Below are 18045 nucleotides of genomic sequence, written 5' to 3'. Positions count from 1 at the left end.
GGTATTCTTGATTTTCGTCTTATTTTGGCCTCTAGAATCTCCCATTAAAATTTTTCCCTGTGTATAATATGAGAAATATGTCGGTAGAAAAACTTGATAATTTACAAATTAATTCAACACGATATAGTTTTCCCGTTATGAAATTCGAAGTTAAAATGGAAGTGCGTATAGTAATTTTATACTAAATTTTGCAATTTTATACGTGCATAGTATATTGATTTTGCTTTGAAGTGGCAAAGGTTGCACAATATTTTTTTAGATATTCTAATATGAAGTTTGCGTTTAATATCATGTCCCCTTCAAATATTATGGTTGAGATTTTTGCTTATCAGAGCTAATGGACTTTGGGGACATTTTTCATAGTAGTTATCGCAGTCTTCCTTATACTCAGCTTCGGTAATCATGCTTGGAAGACCCTCATTTTGTGAAGATGATGGCCTGTAACGAAAATTATCTTATAATATTATAATCGTGGTACACTTAAAACATTTAAACATTGCTTACAAAGTTATATACCATGAGTATATTACAGTGAATGCTGTAATCATTTCTTTATTTAGTGTTTGTATACTCACGTGAATAAAATTTGCAGAATATCGCCGAGAACTCCGTTGTTGGACAGAGGATAGTTCGCGACTTCGCAGATCATTTTTAGTAGACAACTCTCCCCGGAATAACCGAAACTGTCGAAGTATTATGATATTTTAAACATTTGTTCAATCCTCTCGATGCAATGCGTTCAAAGTTTAGCGACGAAAAAGTCAACGGGAGAATTCTTTCAAATTTAGCTCGCGCGATTCTTTTCAATTGATAAAATCTTCGATTACCGACAATGATCATCACCTTTCCAATTTGTTTACGAGAACGTCGTACGACATCCGTCGATCCAGACTGCGTTTCCTCAAATACGGTTCGTCCAAATAATAGCTGGAGTTCCATTCCCCGGGCACGCCATAATTCGCCTCGAAGTAGAGTGAAAATAGGACCGATTTGTTGGGAATATCAATGGGCACTCCGAGGGCGAAGAATATCTGAGAACGTGAGGGTAATTTTTTTCCCTTTTTTTTTTTTTAATAACAACGATTTCTTACGGAAACGACCGCGGTGAAACGATTTCCATGCAACGATTCGTTTTCGCCGCACGATGCCCGCCCTTTTAAAAAATTGTCCACGCGGGAATTGTCCCGTGCACTTTTAAAGCGAACATTCTTGTTCATTTTTCAGACACGAAATTTTCCGTTTCCTTCCGGCGCTATATTACCAAGAACGGAGACCATCGCGACGTTAATATTGAGTTAATGGTAGACGGTGGCCGTTAGTCGATGAAAAATTAACGATTTATTTGGTACTTTACCCCCATGCCGCTACCCTCGGGGAATCCAATCGATCTTAGATGCCTTGCAACCCCGTGTCTGATGTTTTTCATCCCCCAAACGCTCGATAGCCGCCAAAAACAGCACGCTAAAACGACGTAGTTAAACATCTGAAAAGAATTCCACAAATTATTTATTTATTTTCTTGCCCAAAATAAAACTAGATAAGACGTTAAAAAACATTGATAGTGTCTAGCTATACATGAGGTTTCAATTAAAACCGAGCATTGCTTTTTCAAGCGATTAAAAACCTGAAAAGTCTAGTCTAGGATTATTTATTATATCAAATGAACATCCACCAAGTACAAAAAGAAGAAAATTTCTAGCTCCTCCGAGGGGATTTTATTTCATGTAAAATTTTACGTTAATGCATGTTCGACGAAACGCTCTCGAAGCGTCCGCAAACGATGGGGCTTCTGTCGTCAAATTTTCTTTCGGCTTCCGCTCCGCCGAGCCGTAAATCTTCCTTGTAATTTCCTCGACGTTCAGGAATTACTTGGTCTCTCGCGTACCCCGAATTTTCGTTTGGAAAAACGTTTGACGGAGTATTCGGCGCGGTCGACGAAAATCAAAAGTTTTACGCGCGACACTTCGCTTCGCTCACGACGTGCTTAAGATCTGTCGGAAATTTTATGCTCTTTGTGCATCACTATTTCTTATTTTACGAGGATGTACGGTCGATTCGGCACGAGAACCCCGTAAAATTGCTTTATGCTCGCGATATCTCGAAGATTAATTTCTCTAATCCCTATTTTGCGCGTTCAAGGAAATTGAATTGAATTTGTTCCTAGACGCGTTACAGTAAATTTTATATTTCATTTATTTATTTTACAGAAAGATCCTTTAGTAAGGGGCTCTGATATATAAAAGACACAAATGTGGAAAAGCAGAACAGCAACATGGTGGTTAGAGCACCGAACTGGATCGAGCAGACAGTTGAATCAAATAAGAATAGCAAAGGGAAATGAGTTACGGTAGAAAAGAGGAAAGCCCGATCAACGCTGAAGATTCGCAGGGATTTAATGTCAAGGCATGTTATTACCAAGGATAAAGCTATACGTTTTATACAGCAAAGATAGACGAAGTTATTATAAGAGAAATTTTACCGGAATGCAGGCCATCGCGTTAACGAATCAAAGTCGACGAGTTGCCAGGAATTGTTTGCCTCATTTTCCGAGACGCCGCTGTGCACAGCCTTAAGAGGAGCGTCTTAACGATTTATAAACTGCGCGCCTACGCGAAAAAACGAAGACCAGTGGAAGGTTGCGGCGGGCTAATAATTGCCCGTGTTAACGAGCCGTAACTGGTGCCATTCGCACCAACGTGTAAAAAGAGTGGAAACATGTAAATTCGTAACGATCTACGCCTTGGCAGCCACTGTTTTACTTGAACGAAAGAAGAGCAACGAGAGACAAACGTTAAAAATATAAATGATTTTTACGTACTCGGTGGTCAGAACAAGTGGCAAAGAACGACTAAACATATTGCATAGAAATAATGTTTTAATAGTTGTCTGTGGTGATAAAATATCGATATTTAATTGTATTTTGCATTCCTTTTGGCCAGTCGAGTGTCAGAAAAAAAATTGTCAGTGGAAACTTATCGAAATGGCGACGGATGGATAGCGCGTTTATCAACCGCGAATCGTTTAAAATAGTCCAAACACACGGTTCCGTACAGATCACAGTATGCATTAGCCCGAGACTGAATTAATCATCGAATCACAATGCGGCTGTTTCTGCGTTGTTTAGCGCGTTCCAGTTATAATGGCGAACTTGTTGAATTATTCCCTGGTACTTTGCGCGTGTCTCGCCGTTAACCCCCCGGTCGAATAATAACGCGAAACCTTTCCCCCTCCGGGCCTCTGTAGCGGCCGCGGGGGGTTAGATATTTAGAACGAACTTGTTCGCGGAAGCTCGCACACGCTGCCGGAAATACATCATTGATTAGCGTTAGCATGAATTTAACGGTCGTGGACCTCTCTGCAACGCCTTCGATTCGCCTGTAGTCGGTTTAAAGTTCTGTTCTGCGGCCACTGCGGAGGATACGCGCGGAAATTAGCGACGTCGCGACGCTCGGCCACCGATACCACACACAGTGTCCACTTTGTGGCTTACAAGATTGGTTTTGCGATTTCGTGTCAAATATTTATACCCGCGTCAACTTTATTTTCATAAAGTTTAAATCAAAGAATTAAATAAAAATATGTTTCTTCTAGCTTAACCAACAGAGAAATCAAGATTACAACCCCTTGGCGATGAAGCGTTAACTGTAGCAGGAAAAATAGCGATGAGAATGATTTCACGTTTTCTTGAGGGGGATAAAATTTACTCAATAAGCGAGAGAATACCGTAGGGGTTAGCGATGGTTGAACGTGCCGTGCTCATTTTGTTCGCTATTCCTGAAGCCTGTAAACGACGGGGATAGGTCCCGTTTCACCGATTCATGGGTCAGGCCGCTATAGTAACTATGACAGGGCATAGACCAGCCATGGGAATTCCGACTACGCCAACTCGTGCGTCGTTGCAGCAGTGTATAGAAAGGCTTCGTGCACGACCATAGTGGATGCTTAAGGGCTTAGAATCCGGTATCGTACCGGCGATCCGTAGTCAAGTGTGGTGAGCGAACGCGTTGATTGGGGCGTATTCTAATCCTTCGTCCCATGGGTGCCGTGTTTGTAGAGCCTCGCGGCGGTAGCGGGCGCGTTAACTCGATTGACTCTAATTTCAGTAAGTCCGATTCAAGACGGAAATGATTGACACCCTCGAAACGGGATCCCTATTCCTCGCTGATCGCGTCCCTGGTCGAGCTCTTGGAGTATTATAGACCCAAACCAAATAGAAAAGACCCAAGAGGAAACGTCCTTACGTGCTGTAGCGCTCGGAGTGAAGATTAGGTCGTTCAACTACCTTTCCTCGATGATACGAAGGATGTTGAGAGGGCTAGCAGTTCTTGGTCTTTACCCTCAGGCGTGGAGCGGCTGGGGGGTAGATAACAATGCTCGTGATCTACGGATCATGGCAGTATGGATAGAATAGAGCCTCGACGTACCAATGGATCGACACACGATGCAACACTCATGGTACCCTGTTGCTACGTGGACACAAACGTGGACACGACTTAGAATTTCTGATCACAGAAAGGGACCCTGAGTAGGGGATTTCAATGGACAGATGTCCATTGCCACTCACTCTATCGGAGCAGAAGCATTTTTCTCTTGAACCGGATCACCGGAGGATGGCAACCGGCCAGCTACACGGTTAGTCGCTTCCTTCTCACAGACGAGTAGCTATGATGGAAACGAGGAATGAGATGGGAAGTAAAAAATGCCTGAAGATAGTTTTTATATCGCACTGGCCAACTTTCAACCTGTTACTGCTTTGTCAATGAAGAAAGTATGCATTTTGGAAGATCACCTTCAAAACAACAAATTCTAAACAGTGGCGTGCGCGGATCAAAAACTGTATCCTTCGTCGTGATTAAATTCTTGAAATCACTGGCCAGCTTTTAAGAATGTTTCTATTCAAAATTTCGGTAAACGTCTGAACTGTTTCCCACGTTTTCGTCGATCATGTAACTTCCCTCGCGATCCTGGACGTGGGTCAGAACAGAGCAAAGGAGAAACAAAGGCTATTAATTAAGACGCAGATACAGAAATCGTCGAGGATTCCTGAAGGAAAAGGAGAATCCCTAGAATTTCGTTCCGGGCGTCTGGAACGCGAAACGATTCCAGGCCCCACTGCACGAGCGGCAGTTTCCAGGATTGTTCGACCGACGGTTAGCAGATGGCGGCTGATGGTTAGTATCCAGGACCTTCAGCCCCGCCCATCCAATTTGAACTGCGACCATTTCGCCACCGTCATCGAGCGTCGTGGTCAAAATTTTCGAAGACGAACCATTTCTCGACTTCGTTCAACACCGTATCGTGGACACTTGGATTAAAGTTCTTTGGGCGAAACGCTATGGAAGACTGCCATAGATGGTCGAACTATTAATTAGACATACCAGAAGCACATCCTGACCAATTCAAAGCCAACTTGCATCTTAGTACTAAAACCACCGACGACTGACATCCATTTGTTTCTGTTGGAGGATATAAAACGTTTCGGAAAAGAACAAGTATTTAAGTTAAAAAATTTCTAATCGTTCTCGAAAAAATATTTTTAGCCGCGGGAGTCAATTAGAATCATTTTTGGTGAATAGACGTACCCTCGAAACCCTACGCAGTTACGAGAAAAAATTTATAGGTGTTGAAATTTTTCGGTGAAAAAAAATTTTTCAAATCGTTCTAAAAAACTTATTTTCGGTTGCAGTGGTTAATTACAATCATTTTTGGTCAATAGACATACCGCCGAAATCCTAACCATTTTCGAGAAAAAAATTCTTTATCGAAAATATAATTTCGGGCCAGAAATGTCACTCCAGAATTTTTTGCGTATCTTTAAAACGTCGTAACTTCTAAACGGATTGAAGGATTTTAATGTTTAAAAAAGCAAACTATGCGTATTTTGATGGAAAATGTGTGGAAATTTTCAAAAATATTCGGAAAGTTGTTCCCTGACCGTAAGGTAAGAAAACCCCCCTAAAAATGGTTCAATTTTCAAAGGGCTATAACTCCTAGAATAGTGAATATATTTGAATGAATCTTTTTTCTGAAGTAGAGCTCATGGGCACCTACAAAAAAGTATTAAACAACTTTTCTGTAGAACGTAAAACAAAATTACTAAAAATCAAAAACGAATTTTTAAGAATAATCGAGGTGCCTAAATTTTTTGGTGAAATTGAAAAGATTCAAATCATTTTAGAAAAATTATTTATAGGTGCAGGGGTCAATTGCAAGCATTTTTGGTCAACAGTCATACCCTCGAAATCCTACTCAGTTTCGAGAAAAAAATTCGAATAGGTGGACAAATGTTTTTGACAAAATTAACAAATTTCAAATCGGTTTGAAAAAATTATTTTTATATTCTAGGGTCAAGTACAACCATTTTCGGTCAATAGACATACCCCCGAAATTTTATCCACTGCCGAGAAAAAAATTCGAGAAGGTGTGAAGTTTTTTGACAAAATTAAAGAATTTCAAATCGTTCTAAAAAAATGATTTTCGGTTGCTGGAGTCAATTATAATCATTTTTGGTGAATAGACATACCCCCGAAATCCTACGTACTTTCGAGAAAAAAAATTCCTTACCGAAAATGTAATGTCTGACCATACATTGATATGTTTCCCTGAAATTTCATACGTATGTTTAAAACGCCGTAGGTTCTGAACGGATTGGACGATTTTAATTTTTGAAAATGCAAACAACGCGTATTTTGGTGAAGAATATTTAGAGATTCTAAGAATATTTGAAAAGTTGTTCCTTAAACCCGTGAAATGAGAAAAACCCCATAAAAATGGTCTAATTCCTCGTTCTTATAACTTTATATGTAGGTATAGTCCAATTACCCGGCATATTTGATTTTGCAGCATTGCCCTAGTCCTGAATATGGCGGATAATCGAGATTGTACTGTATATCAAAATGCATTTGAGGAAAATCAGGAATCTAATATTTTTAGAAAAATATAGCAGTGTTTGAGAGAGCTTGCAAAATATATACGACGAAGAGGATGGAAGGTACGATGGATTTGTGAATGTCACAGTTACGAGAATTAGCTTAAATCATGTGCTAATTACGAACGGGACGCATCATTCTCAGGAACGTTGAAAGTGTTTCCGGGGCTTCTAATTAAATAAAGCGACTAGTTTCGGTTGACTGGCACACAACGGAATTATGCAGCACTTGTAAGGTATGCCAGTGTACACACCGAATATATGTCTCTACGGGGATGTCACGAGTTAGGATCTACGGAAACGGATATGATCCTTTTGTTTGCCGTTGAGATTCTGCGTTGGAAGACAGAGGTAACAGAGAGCAGCTGTAAAGCGAGTGTAGTCGATGTAACCTAAGAATTAAATTATCTCCCTGAAATTACTAAATGTAATTGCGAAATCCGCTCGATAACTGGTCTCGTTGGGAAGAAGCTCAGTGGCAAACGATCAGCCCGAGTAACGTTTCTTATCCGACTAATTAGTGAGAAGAAAAGGTATTAACCAATGATATCGTTAGAAGCGGTTCACTTTTATACTTAAATGGTTTCTGGTCTTCCTTAAACGATACATTTTAAAATATCCTTCCAGAGATTAACCATGATTGACGTTGATGTCTATGAGATTGAATCAGCAATGCCATATTTTGTTCGGATTGGAATATACCTTCCACCATCGATGAACGTTGCATAAAAAGAAACTAAAGTTTAATTTTCAACATCGCTGGCTTACGATACGGAGCAGCATTTTCTTTCGAGCGTTATTTAAAGTACGAAACACGTTTCGCCATCTCCTGCCACTTCCGGCATTATAAAGGATTAAACTTTTGTGTCCATACTTGACTATTTCCCTACGTTTAGAGGAAAAATTAAAAGAAAATGAATTGCTCCGGGGTAACGTGGCAGGAACTAAAAGCGCGTCGGAGAGAATTACACCAGTTAAAAGCGATAATTATAAAGTTAACCGTGTTCCTTGGAAACATATAAATCTGCTTGTCTTACATAAATGATTAAAATTGGTATACAATCTACTCGACGCGACGATTAAACAGTCCCCATATAGTGAATTAAGCGACACAATTATCGTCTTTCTTTTCTCTGAAAATAATTCTCTTTTTGCAAATACGTAAATCTTTTCGTTTATAATAATAAAATTTTAGTAACACACTACTGAATACAAATGTCACGCTACTAACAAACTTGGCGGCTATGGCGATCGAAAGTTCTGTCGTTCATACTGGAAACCCCTATATGTATTAGCTTCTCTTTCTTCCGAATATTCGCGTCTACCAACACGTTCGCGGGCGCCAGTATCAGAAATGCCGAGTTTGCTAATAAAATAACCATAGTTTCCCATCGTCAGACCTCGAAGGATCAGTAGCATCGGGCACCCTGGCCGGAACAAACCCTCCAACAATGGCTAGAGAAAAAAGGGGTCCGATAAACAATTTACTCGCTTCCTTGGACTTTCTCGTTGTTTTCCGCAAATAATCCCAGCCAGCCCCCCGTATACACCCCCGTATCCAACGTTGCAGCCGCTTAAGGGTTTAATAATCTGTCTCGACGAGGACAAAAGGGCTGGCGCGTTATCATCCAGCTCTGTTTGATTATTCATTCACGCTTCGAGCCACCGACAAAGCTCGAATCCGCTTTTAACTCGCCTGGGTCCGCTATGCGAAACGCTAGTTCTTTGCATCGAGCCACTGTATAACGCTCAGAAATCCTATTCAACCGGCCATTATGTTAACCGCCCGATTTCTAATTCAGAATAATTTATTTTCACACGAATATGCTCGTTGAAAAATTTTTCATGGTTACATAACTGTGATGTAACGGGCGAATACAGTGGAACCTTTTTTTTTAAACGTCCTATACCGCGTTCTTATATAAAAATATACAGGGTGTTCGGCCAACCCTGGGAAAAATTTTAATGGGGGACTCTAGAGGTCAAAATAAGACGAAAATCAAGAATACCAATTTGTTGATGGAGGCTTTGTTAACAAGTTATTAATGTTTAAAGTTTCGCCCGTACTGAATTTTTTTCTCGAAAATGCGCAAAATTTCGGGGGTATGTCTGTTCACCAAAAATGATTGTAATTGACACCCGCAACCGAAAATAATTTTTCCCGAACGATTTGAAATTTTTTTTTTCGTCGAAAGGCACCTAATTAGATTTTCGGTAAGGAATTTTTTTCTCGAAAGTGCGTAGGATTTTGGGGGTATGTGTAATGACAAAAACTGATTGTAATTGATCCCCGCAGCCGAAGATAATTTTTTTAGAACGATTTGAAATTTTTGAATTTAATTGTTAATAACTTTTTAACGAAGCCACTATCAACAAATGGATATTCTTGATTTTCGTCTTATTTTGGCCTCTAGAATCCCGCATTAAAATTTTTCTCTGGGATGGCCGAACACCCTGTATGTACTTACCCCTATTCATACTTGTCTAATAGTACGTACGGTAGAAAATCGCTGTTCATAATAGTATCAGAAATATCGTCGCTAACTAAGTTCAGAACACCTGTGTTGGTTTTTAAAGAACGTCACGGCGGATAATTTGGAGTCCAAGTTCTTGCTGGATAGGGTCGCAGGAATTTTCACTCGAATTCTCCGAGATTCCCGCGAAAGTATCGATTATCGCGAGGTCACTTTGCGGAGCACTCAGAAGCGATTGAAGTTCTCATTCCCGTCGGCCATTGTTCAAGCCGCGAGCAGATAATCAAACAGACCCTTCGCTCCACTAATGTTAGCCCTGACTGTGATTCGCGACAGCCGTTCGGTTGATTATTTGAAATTTACTTATGGGTAACGTCGAGCGTGCCTTGGATAGAAGGCTCGCGCCGATAATGGAACGAAAAGCTGATCGTAGCTTTTTAATCAACGGCGGAACGACGATCGTACGGATTCGATGATTAAACGGAGTTTCGAAACCGTACTCGAACGCTAAGAACGAGCCTGAGGTGTAACGGGGTCGCTTCCATTCCGTTGGTATGCAATTTGTGGTGATACGTCCGTTTAGGGCCGTGGCACATGAACGTTTGCGTCGGCGTTTTCCTACTGAGCATTTCAGTGGTGCTTTCAAAGGGTCAAAGTCTCGAACGGAGGATCTCGAAAATTCGTTTGTCCATTATTGCTATACAATGCAGCAGTGCATAACTATATAGAATTATCTAAAGATAGAGTCAAATTCAATTTTAGATTAGGCTCCATTTCTCTTGTTTCATTGAATAAAATATTGGCTAATATTTAAGACAGTAATCTAAACAAACAAGGATTTCGATTTTGTTAACCATGTTACATTGCTTCGAAAAATCTGGAAGAATTTGAACATTAACACTAAACCTACCGGCATCTCATGTATACCCATTCCTACCATGACCGGTTAAATGGCCAGTCTTTCTTTTTCTCGTTTACGAGGTAACGTACTTCTAATTTTTGAATTATATGTATAGAACCTTGTGTTTATTCGTAATATATCCATCTCTTTTGTGTTAAAAAATTTTTCAATTTTCACCGGATAGGAGATAAAACGCCCTTAAAAACGAATTTTGTTCCAAGTCGATACCGTAGTTAGTTCTAGAGAAAACAACTGTTTAAGAAAAAGTGCTGGCTAGTAATTACGCAAACATCCTGTATTTAAATTCATTTTCAATTAAATAAACAATTTATGGTCCAGTTTTATTGCTGAAACTTCTTTAGGTATGTAGCGTCAAAGAAAATTTCAAAATAAACATAGAAGATAGCAATAATTATAGTAGGAGTTATCATCATTAGGTATAGAGGATTAAATGCCCTTTAAAACGAGCGTTTGAACAAGTCGATAGCTTTATTAGTTCCGGAGATATAGCGATTTTAATTTCAAGTCGATGCGGTGGCTAGTTTCGGAGATATAAGGGTCCGAAGCGTTTGTTTACTTTCTTACTACGGCCTTGTCAGGGTCGTTGACCGCACGTGCTCGTAGTAAATAGTAAACGTGACGTCGCTCGGTCACTCGGTTAGTGGGTCAACGTGTGAGAAGGAGGTCCGACGCGTTAGACGGAGACAGAGATAGTCGAATTAAAAAAATTACCATTTACATAAATTACGATATCTCCGAAACGAAAAGTCCGATCGTCAAAAACCAAAAGCCATTTCAAAGAGGAAGGTTTACCGCTACCAACGATGCCTCATTTATAAATAAAACACTAATAGTTTCGGAACTGCACACGTCTAAAGTTTTAGTATTTTTAATACGCGTTAATAGCCTTTTCTGAGACGGGAAGCGAGAGACAGTGAAATTTTAAAAATCATGTTTTACATAAATTATGATATCTCGAAAACGGAAAGTCGGATCGACAAAAACCAAAAACCATTTTAAAGGGGAAGGTTTACTGCTTCCAACGATGGCTCAGTTATGCAGAAAACATGAGTAGTTTCGAAACTGCACGCGTCTAAATTTTAACTATTTTTAATACGCGTTGTTAGACTATTCTAAGACAGTGGAAACTGTAGATTCTCTCCTTTCGTCTTTGCTATACACATATTTCCTATTTACATCGGAAGCTAACCAGAATTTGGCACCAAATTTTGTCCAGTTCAAATATAAATCAACGTCGTGGTAGGCAAGACAGACTACATATTTTTCTCAGAAAACAAATAATAAGAATAGAAGTGAATATTGTAAAATTTTTTGTACGTATACTATAAGAGAAGTCGTGAGGTTAGATGGCGCTAAAATAATATTGTGTGTTAAAAATTCTAAACGAAATTTTAAAAACGGTCATTTAACCGGTCGCGGTAGGTTTTGTGTTGATAAGAATAACAAGACAACAGATAGTCAAACTTTAGTTTGGTGTGCGATAAAACTGGATTATAAATTGTTCATTTAATTTAAAATTAATTTAAATTTGTACGTAGGATGTTTGTGTAATTATTAGCCAGCATTGTTTCCTAAATAATAGTTTTCTCAGGTATCTAACTACGGTATCGATTTGAAATAAAATTTTCTGAACTCTGCGGTCTTCGAAGACACCCACGAAACGCTTGGTAACAAAACGACGACGTACACGCTCATATATAACGGCCCTAAACGTTCCCAATGACTGCACCGTGTTCTCGTACGACGGTCACGTTGCGTCCATTATACGTAATGTGGCTGATCGAATATTAGCGAATGCAACCGGCAATATGCAAGCGTTTGGGAACGTGTATGCTGTTAGGTGGATCCAAATACTGCGGCAATATTGAGGGTTGTTTATACGGGAAGAATGTATACGGATTACAGAGCTGGAGGCTTCATAGTTAATAATTTTCTACGCAGTATTATAACAGAAGCACTAACTGTGCATTGCAGCAAACAATTCGATCGTTGAAATGTTAACTGTACCAAGAAATCATTATTCCAAGAATACTAGAAACTGGAAGCTATGCTACCAAGCGATCAATTTCACGAGCTACGGTATAATTGCTTGCTATGCGTTTACCGTCGCGTTCGAGACAGATACGAATTGCATCATCGTGTACGATACATAAGCATATTAGCTCTCAAATAGTGATAAGCAGTGTCGCGAGCCACGAAAATATTCCCGCAGGGTACACAGAATTCGATTCGAGTGTGTACAGACTGTAAGCATTTCTGCGACGATGACTCTCGATGGTGCCTCGACTCGATGCAGTAACCACTTTTATGCGGTTGAACTTTTCGTCTCGAACTTTCGCCGGAGCAACCAGTGATGCCCGTAACTTTTTTAACGGCGCTCGTTTGAACCGGTATTCGATGAAAATCTGCGGAGGAAAGTTTCTCCATTAGCGGGAAGAAAAAGGAAGGGAAATATTCTTTATATTAAAACAGCTAGCGAACCGAGTTTCATTATTTCGGCAGAGGATAGGACAGAGGTATCTTTGGTCGCGACTACGTTCTTCGTTTGAGCCCTTGTCCCGATCGAATTTTACATTCGATAATCAGACGACGTCGATCGTCGATTCGCTTCAGAATCGTTCGGTAGTTTCTCCTGGAATCACCAAACCCAACAGAATCCACTTACATGTTGTTAATATGCCGAGTCTCGTCGGCAGACGATTTCAGTTTCGTCGTGTTTTCATCGGTTGGATAACGTTGAAGCGAAAGAGACACGCGATGCACTCACCGCGGATCCGCAATATGATCTGTCGATCAGCCTGGTTCCTGCGGGACTGGCTGTCTCTGGAGAGCTCGTCATCCTGTAAGTTGATTCTGATATCGATCAGGCGTCGGTAGCTGTCCCCGAGGTTACACTTCCCGCGATTCTCTCGCAAAAATAGTTTAACAAAGATTCTTTTATCTTAACAAAAAAATGTAGGAAGCTCGCTGGAAGCTTTCGGAAAGGATGGAGCTCTTAGAGAAGCAATTCATAATAGTTTTCTAATTTTTACGAGATCGAATCGAACGTATTTTGTAGACCACTCGAACAAAAAGCATAGTTCAGCGACGTCGGATGCTATTTTACCGATGGAAGTAAATCTACAAACGTCGCTTTGAAGTGTAAAATTGCTAACCAGTGGGCTTTGCAGTAATTGGCAGTTCTGGACCGACGCCAACTAAAAATTAAGTCGAATGAAAGTTGGTCTCGCGGCGTATTACTTTCCGATCACATCGGTCCGCAGACGAAATTCGCTTGAATAGTGAATCCAACGTTGCATTCGACTATCTGGCGTCTTCCAGACCGTGTATGAGTAAAATTATTGTAACAAATTAAGCACGATGTTCACACTGGAATGTTTGAACACCTGCTCGAAGAAGAAATATCATTTCTGTCAAACTGTCAAAGAGGCAATTTGATTTTTTTAATTCGAATAGTTAAAAAAGAAATCGATCTAAGGTTCTAATCCGGGGCATTCCTTTGCCAAATCTGTTTCGACCACGAACAAGTAGTCGAATGTTTCAAATGTTGCTCGTGGTCGTTGCTTATTGCACAGCCATTCTGTGCTCCTTAACCTTATATCCTTGACCTTGTGCTGGAAGGACCACCCAAACTGGTGTTTGGGGAAAAACTCGATAATCTTGTCCTTTACTCACAGAAGACGATGCTTCTGTTACGCAGGAATGAATTCTTGCGGAGACTAAATGTGAAGGCGTAACTCTGTCAAAATTAATCTGTTCCCAAAACCTAATGCTTTTTTTTTTGTACGTGGGGAAATCCTCATGGACACCCGCGGACCCACCCGATGGGAGGGCCGGCGGTTAGTGCCGGACTCTTACCGGCTAAAACTCCACGGTGACCATCCTCAGGCGCCTGGCGAGGGACCGGGAACTCTAGTGAGCCATCACAGAGTCCCCCGCCGCGCCGTGGCTTTTCAGGCCCCTCCCGGTGAGAGACACTCCTCCCACCGCATTTCCACTCAACCGTAGGCGCCTCGTCACCAGCGCCCACGGCCCTATGACATGGGACTAAGCCGCTGGCCGCATGGTCACGTTGGCCACAGGACTTACCCGCTGCCAACTGGCCAACCTGCGGCCTTAGGTAAAACCTGCGGCAAATATCCCATGCCCCAGTCCACTCACACACACATTCACACGTGCAACACATTCATATCGGTGTTTGGGCCATGGGAGCTTTCACTCCAACCTCCGGGATGCCATTGCAAGGATGCGGCCACCAGCCTTCTCAGGCTGATGACCTCATCCCTGCATCCCATCCCAGCGGCTGCACCTATCCGCCACCTGGGGACGCGCCACGTAGGGGTTCACCTCCCCTGCCGCCTGGACAACCAAACGGGTGCGTGGCATCCCAAAACCTAATGCTACCCTTAACCTAACCTCGGCTCTCCTTACCAAAGTGACGAAAAAGCGTAGCGCTAACCAGTGGGAGGATTGGTCTAGCCAATCCTCCACGTCGTCACCTTGACAGGGCGTTTCTTGCCTTTTGCAACATTCCCGCCCACCCCGCTGTCCGGATTCCAAGTCTCGTTCGGCCGCGAAGCATTATGCCCAGTTGCTATACTGCGCGGACAATGCGTATTACGCAGCTCCTTACTGTGTTCCTTTACCCTTTGTGCTCGAAGGACCACCCAAACTGGTGTTTGGGAGAAACCGATAACCTTGAAGCCCGTTGCTCTTTTTAATTGCACAAGAATATTTCTAGATTTGTGGAGAATCGACTCGAGGTTGTAGGGCTCGATCAAACGAATCTAATTCCAAAACCTAATGCTACCCTTAACCTAACCTCGGCTCTCCCTACCAAAGTGACCAAAACGCATAGCGCTAACCGGTGTGGGGATTGGTCAAGCCAATCCTCCACGCCGTCACCTTGACAGGGCGTTTCTTGCCTTTTGCAACATTCCTGCCCATCCTGCTGTCCAGTGTCCAGGTACACCATGCAAGGGTGAAACGTTGCCCCTTTTTAAGTAAACAATTTGGGAAAAGCCAAAGCCCCCAAGAACCCGGTGGTCTGCAGCTGCGCGCTACCGCGGGTTTACGATACGTCAATCGCTATTGAGGCAAGGAAGAGCTTCAAGGATTCCAAGTCCCGTATGGAGTTTGAAGGTTCCTTAATGATCGTATCCTAATTCGTCAAGTAAAACTGTCTCGAAGGCCTAATCCTCAAAAATAGCGGAGAAGTCACGTTCGTATCATAAACCTCCTCGCTGTACCTACCCTGAACAAAACCACTTCGGTCAACCGCATTGACCCACCAAGAAATCCACACTGTTCACCCGTGTGTCGCGGGCTGTTACTTTCGGAAAGGGTATCATGTTGTTCAGCAACAAGGCGTAATCTCGTAATTTCGAAGATGCGCTTCTGGGGAGCGTCTTATGCATAGAAACCAGCGTCTTCCGATACCGGTGTCACTGAAAAGCCTGTCGACGGAAAAAGCGAGGAGTGACGGGCAGAGAAGTAGCTCTTGCTTCTTTCACCCGAGGGAATTGTGGTTAACCGTACGGAATCGGTAGTGTCGTGGAAAAGAGGGTTGTTATAAGCGGCCTATACCACGCCCGGCTTGGCCCGCGAACTGGGGCGGTGTCACCGTCGTGGAATCGATATCTGTTCGCTGTTTCTGAATTTTATTCGGCCGTCGAGACAAGAAAATCGGCTAATTCCGCGTTCCGACTCTACTTTCGATGAACGTCCCAGTTTCCTCCGAGTAAATCATTCTCACATAGTTCTCGCATTGATTATTACTATTTTTACCGTACAATCTTATAGTTTGTCGAGCCAAGAATACAGTGGACGCTGTAGAAACACCAATGATTTACTGCCAAAGGTTCGTTCCTTAAATATCTTTCGAACATTGCAGTATCATTATCGCGAAACGGTGCATGTAAACAAACTTACGTGTGTTATCACTTTAGAAACAGAAATATTAAAATACTGACGGTGGTAAGAACGGTACGCTTTTCTCGGTTTTGCCTTGCGGTCGAACAAAAGGAACAGTATCGAGTAAATTGAAGCACAGAATTTTATGATGTTTCACATAGCAATGTTGTGCATAATTCTTGTATCGTAGTACCGCGGGGGAGTCTTGAGTTCCCCGGAGGAAATAAAATTAGACCACGGTGCCAGGATTCTCGAGAAAATCGAGATAAATTACATATCGATGATAAGCATCCCAAAAATATACTTTATTGGCTTTACTTTGAAAAATACATTGGTTTACGTTTAACTAGATATTTGGAAGGTTTGTTAGATCATCTATCATTTTCTCCACGTCTGACGAGGCGCTCGCGACATTTCTGTTTGCCAGAGAAAAACGCGTTTGACATCGTAGTACCGTATAGGGTACGTTGAAACTTCATTTATAACGTGTGAAGGATAGCGTAACTTGTCCGATTACACGCTGGTCGCATTTCACTCGAATGACCGTCTACGAACGTTAAATATTTCCTCCGTGGGAGGTCAGGTGCTACGGTATCGGACCACCTACGATGCTATTCTACTTGCCAACGTACCTCATGGTCCTTATTCTACTTCACTGGCCAGTTATGGGGCGTCGCACAACTTACCCAACTACCCCGCATACAGAGTAAATTCTGCCTGACCGTGTACGGGGGCTGCTTTTCCTCTATTCTACACTTTCCGCTTTAAAACTGTCGGAGTGGGATACACGCACGCTTTATCGCGGAACTGTGAACATCGAACGGCACAGAAGACAGGAGCACGTGCGATAGGAGGAATTATTAACGGAAGTTAAGGGGGTTTCCTCGCGTATCGGGTTGAAAAATGTGCAATATTTGCAGTTTTTTTTTTTTTCAAAGAAAAATACGATATACGACCAACAAGTCCGTGCCATTTTTTAATATCAACAAGCTAACGAGCTCCACTCGTAGGTGACGACTTTTTCCTCGGTGCTACGGGTAAATAATAAATAACGAGTGCAAATCAGGGTAACGTATATTGATGAAAAAATAGAATGAGGCAGTCAGCAGTTAAAATATTTATTTTTCTTCAAAATGTAAATACAAGTTTATCAATTGTATGCTTTGAAAGTGTAAGTCCCTTTTACGATATCTGCAAAATTGTTGCTATCGCGTTCGACGTTTCAGTTAACCAAAAGTGAAATTCTATGTATTAAAAAAGCCAGTAATACCCAAACGTATCGGATTCCCTGCTCCCGGTCTGTGCGTATCCACTGTATCATTCGTTCTCGAGGGAGGCTCAAATAAATTCAAAATCAATTTCTCAAGCTGTAACAGCCGCGAGGCTCGCGAGCGCTGACCGCCCCCGCAGTTCGAGGGCATACAACGATTTTTCATTTCATCGTCGCCAGCGACGCCCCGTGACGACGCGGAAATGCCATCGGCGAGCCACGACGCGTCCTGAAAATCCTGGCCGGGAAAATCGAACGAAGAAACACCGTTTCAGGCAACCGTTTAAACGAGGGAAAAGTCATAAAAATAACGACTTTTTCAACAGAACACTTCAAAGCGTATCTAATCGTATGATTTATTCTCGCGACAGCGGATTGTCGATACAAAATTTAGCGATTTCATTTTGCGGACGCGTGTACTTATGGCCAACGGTGTACATCCTTAATTTGTACGACGAATAGATCCATTTACCCGAGCTAAACGACGGTAAGTTTACAGTCGCTCGTCGCTGCTAACAATCCTTGCCCGTCGTCGTAT

General features: G+C 41.9%; 1 protein-coding gene across 1 annotated transcript; it reads right to left on the bottom strand.

Moving 5' to 3' along the window:
- Positions 1-299: 299 nt before the first annotated feature.
- On the bottom strand, positions 300-13163 carry LOC122401147. Its single transcript, XM_043403106.1, has 5 exons — positions 13092-13163; positions 1355-1483; positions 844-1031; positions 576-683; positions 300-438 (listed from the first exon to the last, which is right to left on the bottom strand). Exons 1-5 carry the CDS (start codon positions 13161-13163, stop codon positions 300-302), a joined length of 636 nt encoding a protein of 211 aa, XP_043259041.1.
- Positions 13164-18045: the final 4882 nt, after the last annotated feature.

The sequence above is a fragment of the Colletes gigas genome, unplaced genomic scaffold (genome assembly GCF_013123115.1).
Source record: "Colletes gigas isolate AHSC1104 unplaced genomic scaffold, ASM1312311v1 Colletes_gigas_Sc00022, whole genome shotgun sequence".
Lineage (NCBI taxonomy): Eukaryota > Metazoa > Arthropoda > Insecta > Hymenoptera > Colletidae > Colletes > Colletes gigas.
The sequence above is the reverse complement of the archived record's forward strand: the minus strand, read 5'-3'. Positions and strand labels throughout refer to the sequence as shown.

Excerpts from the sequence above, each read along its gene's own strand:
- LOC122401147 (XM_043403106.1), bottom strand. The coding sequence starts at position 13,163 with ATGACGAGCTCTCCAGAGACAGCCAGTCCCGCAGGAACCAGGCTGATC. Across the intron at positions 684-843 it reads CTCGTAAACAAATTGGAAAG|TTTCGGTTATTCCGGGGAGA; the intron begins GTGATGATCATT and ends ATACTTCGACAG. Across the intron at positions 439-575 it reads ATTCTGCAAATTTTATTCAC|GCCATCATCTTCACAAAATG; the intron begins GTGAGTATACAA and ends TTTTCGTTACAG.